This window comes from Nomascus leucogenys, chromosome 2, assembly GCF_006542625.1.
Source record: "Nomascus leucogenys isolate Asia chromosome 2, Asia_NLE_v1, whole genome shotgun sequence".
Taxonomy (NCBI): domain Eukaryota; kingdom Metazoa; phylum Chordata; class Mammalia; order Primates; family Hylobatidae; genus Nomascus; species Nomascus leucogenys.
In genome coordinates this window covers 81,045,399-81,065,081 of record NC_044382.1, presented here as the reverse complement: position 1 = coordinate 81,065,081, position 19,683 = coordinate 81,045,399, and the positions used below count along the sequence as shown (strand labels likewise).

At 44.1% G+C, this 19,683-nt stretch overlaps 1 protein-coding gene across 2 annotated transcripts in view; it reads left to right on the top strand.

Annotated features, from left to right (window-relative positions):
- The window catches only part of PRKCB (protein kinase C beta), a 385,488-nt gene that overhangs the window by 307,148 nt on the left and 58,657 nt on the right, over window positions 1–19,683 (top strand). For both annotated transcript variants that reach the window (XM_003261670.3, XM_004087390.3), the window contains exon 10: window positions 11,853–12,026. In XM_003261670.3, the coding sequence (XP_003261718.1) occupies window positions 11,853–12,026 (174 nt within the window). The remainder of the gene's footprint in view (window positions 1–11,852; window positions 12,027–19,683) is intronic.

Below are 19,683 nucleotides of genomic sequence, written 5' to 3'. Positions count from 1 at the left end.
GGGGCTGGGAAGAATCCATGCAGGAGATAGCCCCAGAGAGCAAGGGGATCCTCAAAGAGATGGGATCTTAAGATAGAGGGAGGGTACACTCCTTGCAACAGATCAGCACCCTGATCCTGTACCCAGCCTCATCCACAAACCTGTTCCCTAGTGCTGGGCATGGGAGACAGAGCTAGGGGTGGTGTGGTCCCCCGGAAGCCTACAGTATATACATATGAGCTGTAACTTGCTTGTCTATCCCTCCCCAAGTTGACCTCAGCTTATCACACCTTACTGATGCTCTTCTGCCAGTTTAGTGTTTGAGGACCCTGTGAGCCCTAAAGGTCTCTTTCTCTTATTTTATTATTTCATTTATTTATTTTGAGATGGAGTCTCACTCTGTCATCCAGTCTGGAGTGCAGTGGCATGATCTCGGCTCACTGCAACTTCCACCTCCTGGGTTCAAGCGAGTCTCCTGCCTCAGCCTCCCAAGTAGCTGGGATTACAGATGTGCACCACCACACCTGGCTAATTTTTGTATTTTTAGTAGAGACAGGGTTTCGCCCTGCTGGCCAGGCTGTTCTTGAACTCCTAACCTCAGATGATCCACCTGCCGTGGTCTCCAAGGTGCTGGGACTACAGGCATGAGCCACCGCGCCCGGCCGAGATAGGATCTTAAGATAGAGGGAGGGTATAGTCCTTGCAGCAGATGAATACCCTAATCCTGTACCCAGTGTCATCCACAAGCCTGTTCCCTAGTAGGGATGGGAGAGGGAGCTACGGAGGGAGGGGCATGGGAGAGGGAGCTAGGGGTCGCGTGGTCCCCCGGAGGCCTACGGTATATACATATGAGCTGTAACTTGCTTGTCTATCCCTCCCCAAGTTGACCTCAGCTCACCACACCTTACTGACGCTCTTCTCCCAATTTAGTGTGTGGGGACCTAAGAGCCCTAAAGGTCTTTTTCTGTATTTTAGATGCACCATCTGAATTCATCAAGTTAGAATCTTTTCCCAATCACTGTTTTTTAGTCAAGCTTGCAGACTCTGACAGTGCTAGATGTTTTGGTCTCTTCTCCCTTGCCTCCTCCTCCTTCTTTTCTGATTCTGTTGCAGGGATGTTATTAAGAACACCATCCATAGCACAGTGTGTTCAAACATCCATGCAAAACATTTCTTTTAGACTTAAGTTCTAGAGAAAGCTTATTTTTCTCCTCAAAAAACGATTTTCATTATAGAAAATATGAATTTTGTTATGTTGCATGTATTTCTGATGGCTTTGGTTTCTAGGAAGCAGAAAGAGAAAGTAGGAGAGAGAGAAAGAGAGAGACAGAGAAGAAAAGAGGGAGAGAAGAAAGAAAAGAGAATAAAGGAGAGGGAGATGGCAAAGGAGGGAAAGAGAGAGTATATATCTGTAAAGTATATAAGCATACACGTACACATACATGAGTATTTACTATATTCTTTTTTTCTTTTTGAGACTGAGTCTCGCTCTGTTGCCCAGGCTGGAGTGCAGTGGCATGATGATCTCTCGGCTCACTGCAACCTCCACCTCCTGGGTTCAAGTGATTCTCCTGCCTCAGCCTCCCAAGTAACTGGGATTACAGGCGTGTGCTATCATACCCAGCTAATTCTTTTGTGTTTTTAATAGAGACAGGGTTTCACCATGTTGGCCAGGCTGGTCTCGAAATCCTAACCTCAAGTGATCCGCCCGCCTCGGCCTCCCAAAGTGCCAGGATTACAGGCATGAGCCACCAGGCCCGGCCACTACATTCATTTTTAACCACCTGTGTTGAGGTATAATTTACAGAAGATTCACTTGTTTGTTTCATGTAATCTTGAATGATCCCTCAAATTCTTTGTGAAATATGAGTTGGACGGAACCTTATGTAAATTAAACAATGCTGACACCCAAGGAACTGAAGATCTTTAGTGACCTTGATCTGGGAGATTTTTAAAGCAACTTCTCCTACTCATGAAATCCTTTCATTCATTGATTCAACGGATATGTATTGAGTGTCAACTGTGTGCTAGATGTTGGGGACATGACAGTGGGCAGTTCAAACAAAATGCCTGCCCTCGTGGAGCTTCCACTCTTGTGAGGGATAAAAATAAACAGATAGATATTAATATAATGCCTGTGTGGTAAGTGCTGTCAAGAAAAACAAAGGAGGGGAAGGGGATGGAAAATGACAATGGGGGCTACAAGTTTAGAGAAGGTGGTAGGGAGGGTGTTGGTGACAGGGTCACATTGGAGTGACCTGAACAAGATGAGGGAGCAAACTGTTGTGTATCCCTAGGGGAAGAGTCGTGCAGGCAGGAAGAGCAAAAGGCAGGGATTCTGAGAGGTGAGATTGAGTCCCAAGTGCAGCAGGAGGACAGAGGAAAGCCTTAGGAAGGTGGAGTGACATGAACAGACTTGAGTTTCTAAAGCATCGTTCAGGTGTGTAGAGAATGGAATGGACCAGGTGCGGTGGCTCATGCCTGTAATCCAGCACTTTGGGAGGCCAAGGTGGGAGGATCTCCTGAGGCCAGGAGTTCCAGACGAGCTGGGGCAACAGAGTGAAATCTAATGTCTACCAAAAAAGAGAGAAAAAGAGAATAGAATGTTTATGAGAGCGAGAAGAGGGGAAGCAGAAAACAGGGTAGGAGACAGTTGCAGGAAACCAGGCTAAGGATCAAGGTGGCTCAGATCAGCAAAGAGGTTGAACTTACTATATATTTTGAATGTAGAGCTGACAAATCTTGTGATTGTACTGGATGAGAGATATAAAAGAGAGGAACCGAGGGTGATTGGATTTGGCTTTGGACTTGCGGCAAGTGTATGTTGAAGTTGAGCAGTTGGGAAGCAAGATCTTGGGTCCCTGGCTGTCTCTGCCCTTGCACACTAATGTGGTCATTTGCACAGCTCCCTCAAGACAAAGCTCCTGGGCCAGTTGAAAACCGGAGGTTGGTGCTTTGTACAAAGCTCACCGTCAGTCCCCTTTGTTGTTTGGTGAAAAGATGATATTGACGATCACCACTGTAAAGAGTAGAATTGTGTCCTCATAAACAGTGTATGTTCAATTTCTAATGAAGGTGGCCTCATTTGGACATAGGGTCTTTGCAGATATAAGCAAGTTAACATGAGGTCACTCTAGATTAGGGTGGGCCTGAATCCAATGGCTGGTGTCCTCATAAGAAGAGGGACATTTGGATACCGACAGAACACACAGGGAAGAATACCATGGGAAGACAGAGGCAGAGATTGGAGTGATGCGCTTACAAGCCAGGGAGTGCCAAGGGTAGCTGGCAGCCAGGAGGACCTAGGAGGGAGGTGGGGATGGAACAGATCCTCCCTCAGTCTTCAGAAGGAACCAACCCTGCCAACACCTTGATTTGGGACTTCCAGCCTCCAGAACTCTGAAATAATAAATTCCTTTTGTGTGAGGTCACTCAGGTTTTGGCTCTTCCTTTTGGTCACCCTAGGAAACTAGTAGAACCACCAGGTATTAGGTATGTATAATTTGCCACACACAGTGCTAAATTAAGGTGTGCACTTAGATATTTTATCCCGTAAAACTCTCTCAGCAGCACCAAAAGCAAAGTATTGTTGGCATCTCCATTTTTTAAGATGCGGAGAAGATTGAGGTTCAGAAAACAGTGAATTTCTCAAGGTCGTACAGCTTGTATGTGGCAAAACTTGGACACGTACCAGGTTTTCTAACTCTAAAAGTCCATGCCCTAACCATTATGCAACGCTGGGCCACAGTCAGGGGCCGAGATTCCAGGCACGCTTTGCCACTGGGATTCGCCAGTAAAGTTCATCACCACAAACTTTCCAGCCAGGAATCCCTGGGCTACTTTCCTCTGTTTTATTTGCTGTCATCAGAGTTCTGCTATTTATCACATCTCTCCCAGAAGATTCTTGGGGAACAGATGTGGCTTGGAATTTGATAAGAACATCACTTCAACACATCCTTTCAGTCTGTTTGGAATCCTCACCCTGGAGAGAGAGGGACAGCTGAACAAACAGCCCACGCCCTCTATGTTGGTATTAAAGTTTCTGGAAGCTCCAGAAACTGCTTGAGACAATTAATAAGAGATCATTTCCATTTAAAGGAACATTTTAGAACGTGGGCATCACCAGCCAGGGCAATGGCTACTTTTCTGCTCTTTTCCTCTCACCTGGCAAACCTTCACAGCATATGGCCGGGCGCGGTGGCTCACACCTGTAATCCCAGCACTTTGGGAGGCCGAGGCGGGTGGATCACGAGGTCAGGAGATCGAGACCATCCTGGCTAACACGGTGAAACCCTGTCTCTACTAAAAATACAAAAAGTTAGCCAGGCATCGTGGTGGGCACCTGTAGTCCCAGCTACTTTGGAGGCTGAGGCAGGAGAATGGCATGAACTCGGGAGGCAGAGCTTGCAGTGAGCCGAGATCACGCCACTACACTCCAGCCTGGGCAACAGAGGAGACTCTGTCTCAAAAACAAAGCAAAACAAAACAAAAAACTTCACAGCATATGTGGAGGCAGAAAGATCTGCCCAAGCCACTTGATGGAAGCAGGGCCATGTTTGTCCTGTTTATTGGGCACATCACCAGTGCCTAGCATCATGCCTAGAACAAAATTCCCAGTAGAGCTTGTAGACCCCATGGAAGAATTGGAATCGTGACTGCAGCATGAATGCACACCAAGCTCATCTCGCCAAGCAAATGTTAGTGGTTGTATAAGAAATAGAAAAAGGAAATGACTGTTCTGTCTGTGGCCGTGTGCAAGGTGGATAGGAAAAGAGGAATAGGACTAGGATCTAAAACTGAATTTGAAATATTCCAGCAATAATTTGCTCACCACTGAACACATGGCACTTAGGGCTTGAAGATGGGGTGTGTTTAAGGGCATGGATTTAGGGGACAGGTGACTAGGTGTCACTTCCTAGTGGAATACGGACGAGTCACCTAGCCTTGCTAAGCCCTCCCTTCTTTATCTGTAAAATAGGGATAGCAGCAGTTTCCACCCTACATATTTACTGTAGGAATTAAATAAGATAATGCATATTGGAAGTAATCAGTGGGCACGGACATGGTTATTGTTATAAAGTCCAAACTGTCCCAACGTTGCCCTTTTTTTCCTTGGCACAAACACTTGGCCTTTGAGTATCACAAATTCTTTGTTCAGCCACCCTACTTGGTGACTGGATCTCTCTGATTCTATTAGAGACAATGGTCTGCTACATCTCAGACAGATGGGAGTCAGCATCTGCAATTTGATTTCTGAAGCTCAAGTGCTCATATCCTTACAGGAATCATAGGTCAAGGTTTGTAGATCCAGATGGTTTCATCCTAAGGAAGCAGCGTTCTTTTCCCTTTGGCTGAAATATGCCTCCTGTATCCCCGCCTTGCTAGTCCTATTGATACTTCAGGTGTCAGCTTAACCATCACTTCCCGAAGAGCATCTTTTGCTGACCCACTCAGCGAGGTTAAGTCTTCCATTTAAACACTCCAAGAGCAATGTGTACTTCTGTTTCAGGGGTCTCATTATGATTGATATTAGGTAGTTATTTGTACAGGAGTGTAAGCTTCATGAGGGCAGGAACCTTGTCATTCTGCGTTCCCAGTGCCTATCTCAGTGACTGACACATCCTAGACCCTTAATTAATGTTAACTGAATGAATTGTCTAGCCTTCTAGGTGCTGGATAAGACTAGGAAAGTTGATGCATTTGGAAGGCACAATGAATTCCATCTCTGTTGCCTTTCTCAATTGAAGCTTTAAACAATATTGTTATTATTGATTGAAAAGAGCATGCATAACCAAACCCAAGGTGGCAGGGACCACAGCTGACCAAGCTGGGTTGCAAATTAAACTGCAGCCATTTTTGATCATGTGGTTACTCTTCTTTTCCTTGATCCTTCTTGAAACACTTATTCTAAAATGAGGGTCAGCAGACTATTGGAACCCAGGCTACTGCTTATTTTTGTAAATAAAGTTTTATTAGACCACAGCCACACTCATTCACTTGATCCAGACAGCCCTGCAAGGCCTATAATATTTCCTGTTTGGCCCTTTATAGAGAAAGAGGGACTTGATAAATCTGTTCTAGTTATCTATTGCTATGTAGCAAATCATACCAAAACATAGAAGCTTAAAACAACAGCCATCCTATATTATCTGTCATGGTTTCTGTGGGTCAGGAGATTGGGAATGATCACTGGTTGGTTGTGGCTTGAGATTTTTCGTGCACTGGCTGGAGCACCCGGGGCTGCCTGGTCATCAAGCTTATCATGTAGTACCAGGGTTTCTTCATGGGGTCTTGTTCCCTGGTCTAGCATGGTGGTCTTGGGGTTGAAAGGAAAGAAACTGACAGAAGCTACAGCCTCAGAAGTCATGCAGTGTCTCTTCACCACATTCTGTACATTAAGACAGCCACAGTCCCTGCCTGGATTCAGAGACTCTGGCTCTGATTGGAGGAGTATCAAATATTTGTAGACATGTTTTAAAACCTCTATAAAGTATCACTTCCTTCGTGCTATGGGGACAGCTCTCAAAATGTAACTCCAAGAGAGGACAGAGAGATTTATGTCGAAAATGAAAGCTTGATTAGAATATTAAGAAGAAAAGGAAAGTTTTCTCTCATCCTATTAATGACTGCTGAGAAAGTGTTAGGAAAATCAGGATGGAAGGATTCTGTCAGCTTTACCTATTGACATCTCCTAGCTACCTTATTAAGTGAATCAATTTTGATAATATCTGGTGATTATAATCAAGATAGGAAGAATATGTTTATTAAAATGCAGACTCCCAGGTCACAGCTCAGAGCTCCTGAAGGAGAGGGCGTGCTTGGAATTTGTATTGTAACCAAAGACCCTAAAGTGATTCTGACATAGGCAAGAGGCGCTGTCCTTTATAAGGACTGGAATTTGCCTTGTTTTAGGTCACATACTGATATGATGCTACTTGGCTTCATGTATTTTAATTATTATTAAGAATTTGAGCCACCTTTGTAATAATTTTGTTTTAGGGATCTCTAAGATACATAATCCATTCAAAGTAATATAAATAAAAATAACTTTATTAGAGGGATATAAAGGTTTCTAACAGAAAATGGCTAAGCCTCATGAGAGATTGGAAACTGAAAGCAAGGCCTCTGCTTGTTCTCTTACCTTCTTTGTTTTTTTTCCCCCCACCTCAAACATCTACTTTATTCCTCTTTGCCTGCACAGTGGTAGAAAAGGACCACGCTAGGCTGAGTGTGGTGGCTTACGCCTGTAATCCCAGCACTTTGGGAGGCCTGGATGGGCGGATCACTGAAGGTCTGGAGTTTGAGAACAGCTGTGGCAACATGGTGAAACCCCATTTCTACTAAAAATACGAAAGTTAACCAGGTGTGGTGGTGGACGCCTGTAATCCCAGCTACTTGGGAGGCTGAGGCAAGAGAATTGCTTGAACGCAGGAGGAGGTGAACCAAGATCATGCCACTGCACTCCAGCCTGGGCAACAGAGTGAGAATCTATCTCAAAAATGAAAAACAGAAAACAAAACAAAACAAAACAAAACGGACCACTCTAGGAAGATCTGTGTATTCTCTGTTGAGGGACCCAGGACTGACTCCTCGGAGTACCCTAATTCAAATTCTTAGGAGGGGGAATCTGATTGGCTTGGCTCAGGTTGAGGAACTTACCTTTGATCCAATCAGCTGTGACCAGCTGTGTCCACTGCTCAATCAGAAGGTTCTTCTAATAACACAGAGTTGGAAGAAGTGAAAGGCATGCTAGGGTTTTCATTTCCAAATTAAACTGCAGTCATTTTTTATCATGTGGTTACTCTTATTTTCCCTGATCCTTCTTGAAACACTTATTCTAAAACGAGGGTCAGCAAACTATTGGAGCCCAGGCTACTGCTTATTTTTGTAAATAACGTTTTATTAGACTACGGCCACACTCATTCACTTGATCCAGACCGGCCCACAAAGCCTATAATATTTCCTGTTTGGCCCTTTATAGATAAAGTGTCCTGACTCCTGCTCTAGAATTCAGTTCGCTTCTATGCCTAAATTTTTGCTATGCTTTATGCATATCAGTTCTGTTTTCCTTTAATCAGTATAGGGCATGTTGTTGAGGACAGGGCAAGACACTGGGAATCTTCACACATCCCTGTTTATTGATTTTTAAAACTATCTGTACAAATGCAATAGTATTTCCTAAGATGCGGAGCACATAGCATTGCTGATTCGCAAGAAGATTTCAACTGCTACTTGAGATTGTTTTAGGTGCCAGGGAGTTGTGCTATTAAATAAAATTAAATCACATTATGATAAGGTTATTTTCTTTGTCTTCTTTTACTCTTTCTAATTACTTGAACAAGAAAATCTCATTTGATGACAATATGCTCTCTAACAACTTTCTAATATAATTTTTTCCTTTAACAAGGAGAAGACGTAGAGCCTGACTCAGAACCTTCAGCAGCCAGCAGTATATAGCTAGAATTTACTGGCACCGCTTTGCTTTTATTTATTTTTATGCTTATCTTCCATTTATGACTTGTGATACTGGCTTGCCATTAATAGTGGTGATATAAAGTTTCATTTTCAAATTTAGTTAAGTTGAAATGTGACTAGATTTTTAAAATGCTAAGCAAATAACAGTTTAGGTGGCAGGAAGAAATGTGAAAAAAGGGATATGAATGATTGAAGTGCGGAAAAGCCTGAGCTACAGTAACTGACATAGTTACAAAGCAGCCCTGGTGCCCAGAGGAGGTAGTGGCCAATTTGGTCTGAATGGAACTTCCAGATTAGAGGAGGAGATAACAGCCCAGCGGAATCTCAGATTTTCAAAGCAGTGCAAGAGCATGGAAGGACGTCATAGACAGTGGGAGTCGAATGTTCAAAGGAAAAGAAAGAACAGGATGTGGTCATGGAATTGTTTGGCTTTTAAGAGCCACTGAAGGGCTTTCAGCATTCAAGTGGCACAGTCAGAGCTGCATTTTCAGAACAATCATTAGCTGAAGCAAGTTAATCTCCCTGAGCCTCAGTGTGTTTATCTACAAAATGGGGGTAATTGACACAGATGTAGGACGTCCACCCGTGTCCCTGGTGAAGGGGGAAATTCCCAGCCATTCTGCCCTGTCTCTCTTCCATGCAGAAGGCTAAGATGTCCTATCATGACTGCATCTGCACTGAAAGTGTCTAGGACCCCTCCTCCTCTCGTTTTGGTTGGGGGAGTGGGAGGTAGTTGCAGATATTCAGGATGGTTGGATGGTGCCTTGACCGGTGGTTATGGGTCAGGGAGAGTGTATTAGTCCGTTTTCATGCTGCTGATAAAGACATACCTGAGACTGCGTAATTTATGAAAAAGAGGTTTAATGGACTCACAGTTCCATGTGGCTGGGGAGGCCTCACAATCATGGTGGAAGGCTAAAGTCACGTCTTACATGGTAGCAGACAAGAGAGAATGAGAGCTAAGCAAAAGGGGAAACCCCTTATAAAATCATCCGATCTTGTGAGACTTACTCACTACCACTAGAACAGTAGGCAGGAAACTGCTCCCATGATTCAATTATCTCCCACCAGGTCCCTCCCACAACACGTGGGAATTACGGGAGCTACAATTCAAGATGAGATTTGGGTGGGGACACAGCCAAACCATATCAGAGGGTGTCCACTGTCAACGACAGCTCAGCACCAAGCCCTTCTTACTGGGCTCTGGAGTTTCTCAGCTGAGAACTCTTCTTCTTTCCACTTCCGATCCCTCTGCTCACTTGTCTTCCAGCTAAGTCACCTCCCTGCCCCCTCCCTGCACTTGTCCCAGCCCCAGCTCTCTCTGGAATCCAAGAGCAGGAAGTCCCTGTCTCCATCTGACTCTACATCTTAGGAAAGTGACTCCCTTGAGTCGTTGTTTCTGTGTTAGTAAGCATTGAGGAAGGAAAATACAGCCCTTGGGTACCGGGGAGAGAACAGAGGGAGGCAGGAAATAAACTGAAGGTGCCCATCCTAGCACTTGGAGCCCTGTCTTGCCATGCACATAAGCAGAGGGTCTGCAGGAGCCACTCAGACTGGCAGCTCTTCTTTTTTATTGTGGTGCTGGGGAAGAAAGAGGTTATTAAGAGTTCTCTTGCTGTGGAAGTGTGTGACAGGGATCCTCTTCCTAAGGTGTCCCAAATCCCTGCATCTGCCTGGCCTTTGCCACTCTGGCTGTGATGAGAGAGAAGATGTGAGGACAGGAGATGGGAACGCTGTGAGCTGGCAAGCTCAGCCCGGAAGCTTCAGTGCATGGATGCATGATCTGGAAGCTTCTGTGCATGAGTTTAGCCAGACCTTTTGCCGCTGGGATAAGAGCTGAGTGGGGTGTGCAGAGCTGCCTTCCTGCTGCTAAGCTTATTCTGTGTGTCACCCCTTCTAGCTTGAGGTCTCTGTTGCATCCTCTGGTCCTCCAGCTGAGTTGGGTGTAGCATCTAATTTCCTCACTCACCTGAACTCTGGCCCTGATTGGTTACCCTTACCCTCCTGAGCCTTAATTTCCTGCAATATGGGATTCACAATGGCACCTACTTCTTAGGATGTTATGCAATACAAATGAGTAACAATAAGTGAAAACCTGGAATTGTTTGATCCGTAGAAAAGTGCTAAAAAATGTAGTGGTGGTTAATATTGTTGCCTGCAAAATATCTGACACAGTGCATGCAGTGAATACTTCAATCTGATTGTTTCTTCCTCCAGGAAGCCTTCCTAGAAGTCCCCAAACCAGGTTAGGACTCTTTGTAATGTGGTTCTGCCTTGTGCTTCCTACAAGGCTTCTTGAGACAGTCTGCTGGTCATTTTTCTCTCTGGCATAATCACAACCAAAGAATGTTCAAAGAATATTCCCCCAGTTGGGAGAGTGGGAGACGGGGTGACACGCAGAAAATACCGATGTGTCTGTGAGCCACACCGGTTAACTGGCCCTGAACATGACCACAGCACAGCTCATAGAAGGGAGCCCCAAGACAACAGGAGAGGCTGTTAAAATATTAAATTAATCATCTCTGTAATTAATTTGCAAAATCTTTCTTCCTCTCTGGAGTTAAGGGTCAGAGAATGTGCTTGTTTCTTTATTGCTGTATCCCCAGTGCTTAGCAGGTTCTTAGTGAACATTAAATACTTGAATTAATAAAGGAACAAGTACCCTAATTTTAGTTTTGTCAGTCATTCACTCATTCCCTCATTCAACAAACATTTATTGAACACGTACTATGAGCCAGGAGCTATTGCAGGCTCTTGGGTTACACCAATAAACCAAAACAGCAAAGATACTTGCCCTCATGGGACTTACCTCTAGCTAGGCATTGATACATTGCCTGTTACTTCAGAGGGATCAATATACAATCATCTCCCCTGGAACCATCCTCTCTTGATTGAGTTCAGCTATTCAAAGTGCGAGGTCAGGGCTGGATACAGAATCACCCCTGCAATCTTAGCACTTTGGGAAGCTGGGGCAGGTGGATTGCTTGAGGCCAGGATACCAGCCTGGGCAACATAGCCTTGTCTCTACAAAAAATAAAAAATAAAAAAATTAGCCGGACATGGTGGCACTTACCTGTAGCCCTAGCTACTTGGGAGGCTGAGACAGGAGGATCACCGAGCCCAGGAGTTCGAGTCTGCAGTGAGCTATGATCATGCTACTACCCTCTAGGCTTCTGTGAGTCATGATCATGCTACTGCAATCTAGGCTGGGTGGCAGAGCAAGACCCTGTGTCTGAAAATATAAAAGTGCGAAGTCAATAGAAAACATTACCTGTTGTTTCAGAGTCAACAGAAGGCACCTATACAAAGCTAAGTGTGGCTACAAGTGAACACCAGCTGCTTATAACTGGCCCCCAGACTCCTTCCGACTGCCCTGACATGCTTGCTCTCTTTCCCAGGTCATGCTTTCAGAACGAAAAGGCACAGATGAGCTCTATGCTGTGAAGATCCTGAAGAAGGACGTTGTGATCCAAGATGATGACGTGGAGTGCACTATGGTGGAGAAGCGGGTGCTGGCCCTGCCCGGGAAGCCACCCTTCCTGACCCAGCTCCACTCCTGCTTCCAGACCATGGTAACTTATCCCATGGCCCTGGGTATTCCACCTCCAGGGCTTCACCAGGCTTTGGCCAAAGCTATCTTAGCAGTACCCACCACAGAGATACCTGCACCCTTCCCTTTCTAGACACAGAAGGATGTAAGGCCCAGGGAAGTCAGCTGAGAGTTCCGAGGTTGCTACTGAGAAACGCTCTCCCCTGAGGCAGATGCTGTCTCAACTTAGATAAAGGAACTCAGGCAACTGGTTTTATAATCAACAGAGCAGGGCCTTTCTCTGACAGCAAGGGGTGACTTGGGGACAGGAGCTGGGTGAAAAGGTTCACAGCTTGTGGCTCTAGATGGTTCCATTCAGCCCTCCAGCCCTTTGGATAAATGCACAAGTACATCTCTGCAGGTTGCCTGAGGCCTTTGCATGGGCCTTGTTGGAGGGAGGATGTTGCCTGAGAACACAGCCCTCGAGGACTGTCAGGGAAGGTACACAGTGTCCTGGGAAGGAGCTAGTGAGTTCAGAGCCATGGCTGCCAAGGTGAGAAGGGAGCACTTGTCCATTTACCCATTTTCTGCTCTTGACTGTGATTTCAACCCTATCTGCAAGAGCAAGAGTCCCTGCTTTAAGTAACCTCTTACCTTTTCCCTGTTCAAATTAGACCTTGGTTTCCATACCCAAGGACGGAGAGGCCAGAGCCCAAATGCGAAGGGGTACACAGTTAATTGATGCCTTTTAGGTTTCTCAGGGCCAATGACCTGGTGACTTAAGATGTTTTGGGGACTTTTCAAGATTAATTTTGACTCTATCCAGTTCTTAACTTACTGAGTAGAGTGACTGATTTTAGAGCCCAACCCATATATGAGATGGGACACTACAGTACTTTGCATCTAATTTGATGTCTTTAGTGATTTCCCTCTCTCTTTAATTCTTTTCTTTCATCTGTTCTATTATCTGCTGAAGATATCCTGGGCTGTGTGACCTGTAGCATTTTCACAGTCTGGGTTTCACTGACTGTACAGTTTTGGGGCACCTCAACACGTTTCCTCTGTCTTCTGTATTTCGTGCAATTGGTAGCTGGTTCTGGAGGCTTGGTCAGACTCAGCTGGGATCTCTTTGGCAAGACCATAGATGGTGACCTGTTCTTTCATCTGAAGTTGTATAATGGCTGGTTATCTCTCATAGTGAAGATGGCAGCGACTGACGTTGTTTAGATCTGTTAATTCATTAGGAATTGTAAAATGGTGATATCCTAATTCTATCATTTATTTTTCATTTACTAGTGAGGATGCCTTTATAAAGAAGGGCCTCCCTTCACCTATTACTTAGTTCCCTAGTGGTATAGTTCCTGTGAGAAAGGCAGGATAAATGCTTGATTCTTTCTGTTTATTTAATAGTTCTCAAGATAATAAATTGGTTCACTATTGTGCTCCAAGGGTGGCTAAAGTTGGCTTTTTTTTTCTAGATGGGTCTGGCTCTGTCTCCCCAGCTAGAGTGCAATGGCATGATCATGGCTGACTGCAGCCTTGATCTCCCATGCTCAAGTGATCTTCCCACCTCAACCTTCCTAGTAGCTAGGACTACAGGCACACACCACCATGCCCAGCTAATTTTTGTACTTTTAGTAGAGACCAGGTTTCACTATGTTGCCCAGGCTGGTCTTGAACTCCTGGACTCAAGTGATTCACCTGCTTTGGCCTCCCAAGGTGCTGGGATTACAGGCATGAGTCACCATGCCTGGCCAAAGTTGGCTTTTAAAATGAACTGTTTTGAGTGGAAGAAGAGACAATAGAAAGAAAAATATTAAGTGAATGATAATTTACATCATGCAATGGAGATTTGGCAAAGACCAGGAAAGGGGTACACCTAACCTTACTAGTCCAAATCTCTAGTCTTACCATAGGGATTTAAGGCCTAAAGGTGTTCAAGTGGTGATAGAGACAAGGCTGGGATTTAAACCTCTAGGCTCCCCTACTCCCCTACCTTCTCCCTTTTCCATTGGTTATCCCCAAATGGATTCATTGACATCATCAGGCAAAGGACAGTCTCCATCCAGTAAATCAACTAAGAAAGGGACCTTGTGCCCAGCAAAGAGGCTGAGCAGCAGCAGTTTTCCATTTTAGTTTTATATGTTGAGAGTGGGAGAAATGAATCATGGGTGACTAATGTTCATTGTGGTGTCTTTGTTTGTGGTTTATTGTTTTAAAAGTGATTAAATAGAGTAGATTTGAGATTATTCTTTTAATATTGAACCATCCCACTCACCTGTATTTCAATATGCTTTCTAGAATTAGAGAGTAGGGGCTGGGTGTACATGGAAATTTTGCAGAAGTCTGCGTCCCCTCCAGGGATTGTCATGTGCCAGGGAAGAGAGACTGAGAACCAGGACAGCCTAGAACACAACAGCCCAGTGGGTTTGGTGACATGGTGACATGATTTGGCTGTGTCCCCACCCAAATCTCATCTTGAATTGTAGTTCCCATAATCCCCATATGTCGTGGGAGGGACCAAGTGGGTGATAATTGAATCATGGGGGCGGTTACCTCCATGCTAGTTATGATAGTGAGTGAATTCTCACAAGATCTGATGGTTTTAGGAGGGACTTTTACCCCACTTCACTCTGCACTTCTCCTTGCTGATGCCATGTGAAGAAAGACACATTTGCTTCCCCTTCTGCCATGATTGTAAGTTTCTTGAGGCCTCTCTAGCCATGCTGAACTCTGAGTCAATTAAACCCCTTTCCTTTATAAATTACCCAGTCTCAGGTATGTCTAATGGACTAATGAGAATGGACTAATACACATGGGAATGAAGGCCTCCCCATGTGGAGACCAATGCAGAATCTCCCCAACCGACAAGGCCGAGGATGGAACAGATTGCTTTCTCAGTTGTTGAGGGTCTGATGAAGTCGTTAACCTATCTCTAGGGATTGTATCGATTGAAAGAAAAAAGTGCTTAGGGAGACGCACTCACCGCAAGCAAGAGACCCTGGGATGCCAAGTGCAGTTGGCTGAGGGAAGAGGAGATCCCCTTCCATCTCACCTGCACTCTGCGCATATGCTCATTGAGTGAAATGCTCCAATTTAAATTATTTTTTCTCACTTTTTTTTGGGCTAAGCACATATATTTTAATGTTGCATAAATTAAATTTATTTTCAAAGACTTATAATAATGCCTACTATATGTGAGGCACAAGGCAAACAATTTTAAGTCTCATGACAACTTAGATAGGTTCTGTCATCATTCCCATTGTGTAGACCAGGGGACTGAGGCCACACAGCTAGTACATTTCAGGGCCAGGATTTGAACCCAGGCAGTCTGGCTTTAAGGAGTTTTGCATTTAACTGCTATGCTCTGAGATCTTTTTAAAAAAACATTGTATATGTATATGTATATGTATATGTATATGTATATGTATATGTGTGTGTGTGTATGTGTATGTATATTTGTATGTGTATGTATATGTATGTGTGTGTATATGTATATGTATAAGTATATGTATTTTTAGAGACAGGGTCTTGCTCTGTGGCCCAGGCTTGAGTGCAGTGAAACAATCATAGCTCACTGCAGCCTTGGACTCCTGGGCTCAATAGATCCTCCTTCCTCGGCCTCCCTAATAGCTAGGACTACAAGCATGCATCACCATGCCCAGTTAATATTTAGAAATATTTTGTAGAAACAGGGTCTTGCTATGTTACCTAAGCTGGTCTCAATCTTCTAGGCTCAAGCAATCCTCCTACCTCAGCCTCCCAAAGTGCTGGGATTACAAGTATAAGCCACCGCACCCAGCCTGAGGTCTTTTGAAGTGTGGATCACCCAAAGACCACTCCAGCTGACACCCCTGGGTTAGAATCCCTCCTGCAGGCCTCTCTCCAGGCTCCACCAGGAGCCTGTGCTCTAATCTAGCCATGGTCACCTCTCACCTGTTCAGTGAAGCCACATTACCTCCACCTCTTAGCTTCCCTATCTCTGCATAAAACTTGATGTTCCGTCTGAGCCTCTACTATGCATGGGTCTTCAACAACGTTGCTTCATTCCAGCCTCACAAAAATCTTGCAGTGAAAGGGATTATCTACTGTCCCATTTTGCAGGTGAAAGGATTGAGGATCAGGGCTGCATGGTAGTTCTTCTTCGACACAGCACTGGGTCATTGGCTCATTGAGCTCAGAGCCCAAGCTTTTGTTAGTACAGCATGTTGAGTTGCCACCAAAATGGCCTTGACAATGATGATACAAGCAAGAACAAAAAGCAGCAGCTAACAGTAATAGGTTGGGCACTCTACTCAGCACTCTAGCTGTATTATCTCATTTTATCCTCCTGATATCTCTATTGGAAAGGTACTATTACTAACTTTAATTTACAGACAAGAATGCTGACATTCAGAAAGTTAAGTAACTCGTGCACTGTCACGCAGCTGCTAAGTAGTGGAGCTAAGATTTGCTCTGCAAGACTCTAGAACCCCAAACCTGGAAGCCTTTGCTAACCTACCTGTGCCTTAACTTCACATTCCTGGTTTTGGCTTATAGAATATTTTCACTTTACAGCCAGGCACAATGGCTCACACCTGTAACCCCAGCACTTTGGGAGCTGTAGGCAAGTGGATTGCTTGAATGCAGGAGGTCAAGACCATCCTGGGCAACATGGCAAGATCCCATCTCTACAAAAAAGTAGCTGGGAGTGGTGCACACACCTGTAGTCCCACCTACCCAGGAGGCTGAGGTGGGAGGATCAACTGAGCCTGGGAGATCAAGGCTGCAGTGAGCCATGATTGCATCACCACACTCCAGCCTGAGCTACAGACTGATACCTTGTCTCAAAAAAATAAAATAAAATAAAATATAAAATATTTTCACTTTTATAATCACATCTAATCTTCACAAAAACACTATAAGTATTATGGTCCACATTTCTACTCAGTGGAAACTGACCCCCAGAAAGATGAAATGGCCCAAGTTCCACAATTGGTAAGTGGCAGTTCCAGGGCTTGAGCTCAGGTTTTCTAATAGCCCTTTGGGTGTTTTTTTTTTTTTTTTTTTTTTTTTTTTTTTTTTTTTTTTTTTACACTATGAAAGTCACTCCGCTTATCCTACAGGGATATTGCAAGGATTAGATAAGATTTTATCCATGGGAATGATTATTAAAATTTAGGGAGCACTGCATATACATGAGGCAAACCATCGTTATCATGACTAAAATGAGCAGGAAGGTGACACCTCTTTCTGGGGATATCCTTGAAAATGGTCATCTGGCTCCTGCTCATTTTCTAGCATTGCATGGCCTGGATCTGCAGAGCAGGGCTTCAGAGGAGGCAGTGGAGCTGGAATAGGCCATATCCCTAAAAGGGCATTACTGTCTGTATACAGAGGGTACTAATGCTTATTGATTATTTCAACAAAGACTTCTTCACTGAAATAATTGTATCAGGCCCCATTGCATCACCATGATGAGGTACAAAACAGATAAAGTCCCTGTTTCTTTGGAATTTACATTCTCTTGGGGGAGACTGATAATAAACTGTAATAATGACACAAAATAAAGAGGATGGAGATGGATAGATTGGGGCAGAGAGATGCTATTTTTGATAGGATCATCAAGGAAGGTCTCTCTGATAAGGATGACATCTGAGCAGAGACCAGGTCAAGTAAGGGAGTGGGGCATGTGGCTATCTGGGGGCAGAGTGTTCCAGGCAGCAGGAAGAGTGAGTGTGAATGCCCGCGACGTGAGCATGCTCTGCGTGTTTGAGGAACAGCGAGGAGGCTGGTGTCGCCCCAGTGGATTGTCATTTTGTATTTTGTGACCCAGAATTCTTTTTGAATCAGCTACCTTTAAAAAAAAAAGAGACAAATCCAACATAACATGCTGTAAATTTGATGTTTTTCTTTCTAGAGACTTAGAATTTTAAAGATAAAAGATTCTTAATAGACTTTTAAAAAATCTCAAAAGTGGCCAAAATACTGGATAAAAGTGAAAGAGACAACCAGCAATGTACAAAACCATTTTTTAAAAATCAATTTTAAAATGATGCAAATTCGATTTTTAAAAACTTATTTAAAAAAGCAAAGTTACATCAGAAATAATCTTATATTGGAATAAAAATATCTTTCAAACATATGCACAGCACGGTGTTAACAGAAAATGTAGGATATTAAATCCTATTTAAGATATTATTTTAAGTGTGTTAAAATTGAATATTCACATGGAAAAAATCAGAAGGGGGCATAAACAAATCAAAATATTGATTTGATTTAGGGAGGGGTCTGTGGGTAAGTGCCTTCTTTTTGAACTTACATCATTTCAGAAGTAGTTATAATATAGCTGTTTAAGTTTTTTTTAATGTACCACAAGATGGCAAAGTTAATATCCAAATAGATGCAAAAGCTCCCAGAAGGGGGTTGAGTTTTCAGAGATTTGCTCATTAGAAGGTTTAGGCAAATTGTCCTAGAAGCACAAAGGGATAATAAGCCTGTACTCCACAGTCAGGTGAATCTGGATCTGTAATTACTTGCTAGATGACCTCTAGGAAGTCACTTAACAGCCCTGAATATGGATTTCATCATCTTTAAAGTGGGCATAATCAGGGAGGATTAAAAGAGATGGTGAATAAAATATAATAAACATGAAATGGAGGTTGCCGGCATTATTAGAGCTGGACTGGAGGTGCACCTTGCTGCATAGGCACAAAAGAATTATGTTTCTTCCATTCCTTTTGCAGTTTTTCTCAGGGACAATTGTCAGCCCGGCACATTCAAGCAATTTCCCAACTGCCAGTGGGCACAGGCAGTTAAGTTTCTTTAGCAAAACATCTATTTTAACTGTTTTCTTTTCAATTGAACATATGCACCTCTTTTTTTTTTTTTAAATAGAATTAGATTTTATGAGTCATTGAAGGACAGAAGTTACTTCCTCCCCAAATTTGCTGCCATGGCCCAGCAATAACTCAGTTGCAAGGCATGCTGGGAGGAACGTCAATTCAGAATGCAAGAGAGGACAGGGAGGGGGTGAGGATGATTCCCACTTGTGGAGTGGACCCCTGATGGCCCAAGAATGAGCCCTGAGAATGTCCCAGGGTTCCTGGTAACTCGGGCTCAGCTCTGGGCTGGCAGCAGTACCCAAGGATGTGGTTGGACTTAAGGGCATTGCTGCAGGTGGCTCTGGCTGTTGTCTCAGTCAGCAATGATCAAGTTGTAAGAAACAGAACACCCCTTCTCCTGCCCCCCACCAAGCTGGCTCCAATAGCTCCAAAAAAACAGAGAAGACTTTTTTGTTTTTTGAGACAGGATCTCCCTTTGTCACCTAGGCTGGAGTGCAGTGGTATAATCATGGCTTACTGCAGCCTGGACCTCCTGGGCTCAAGCAATCCCCCTGCCTCCACTTCCCGAGTAGCTGGGACCACAGGCATGCACCACCAAGCCTGACTAATTTTTAAAATTTTTTTTGTAGAGATGGGGTTGAGACCTATGTTGCCCAGGCTGGTCTCAAACTCCTAGGCTCAAGTAGTCCCCATACCTCAGCCTCCCAAAGTGTTGGAATTACAGTCATGAGCCACCGTGCCCAGCCTGGAGAGGATTGTTGATGAGAAATTAGTTAATGCATGCAATGTACCTTATTCAGGTGATGGGTGCCCTAAAAGCCCTGACTTGACCACTATGCAATCTATGCAGGTAACCAAAAAAAGAGGATTTTATTG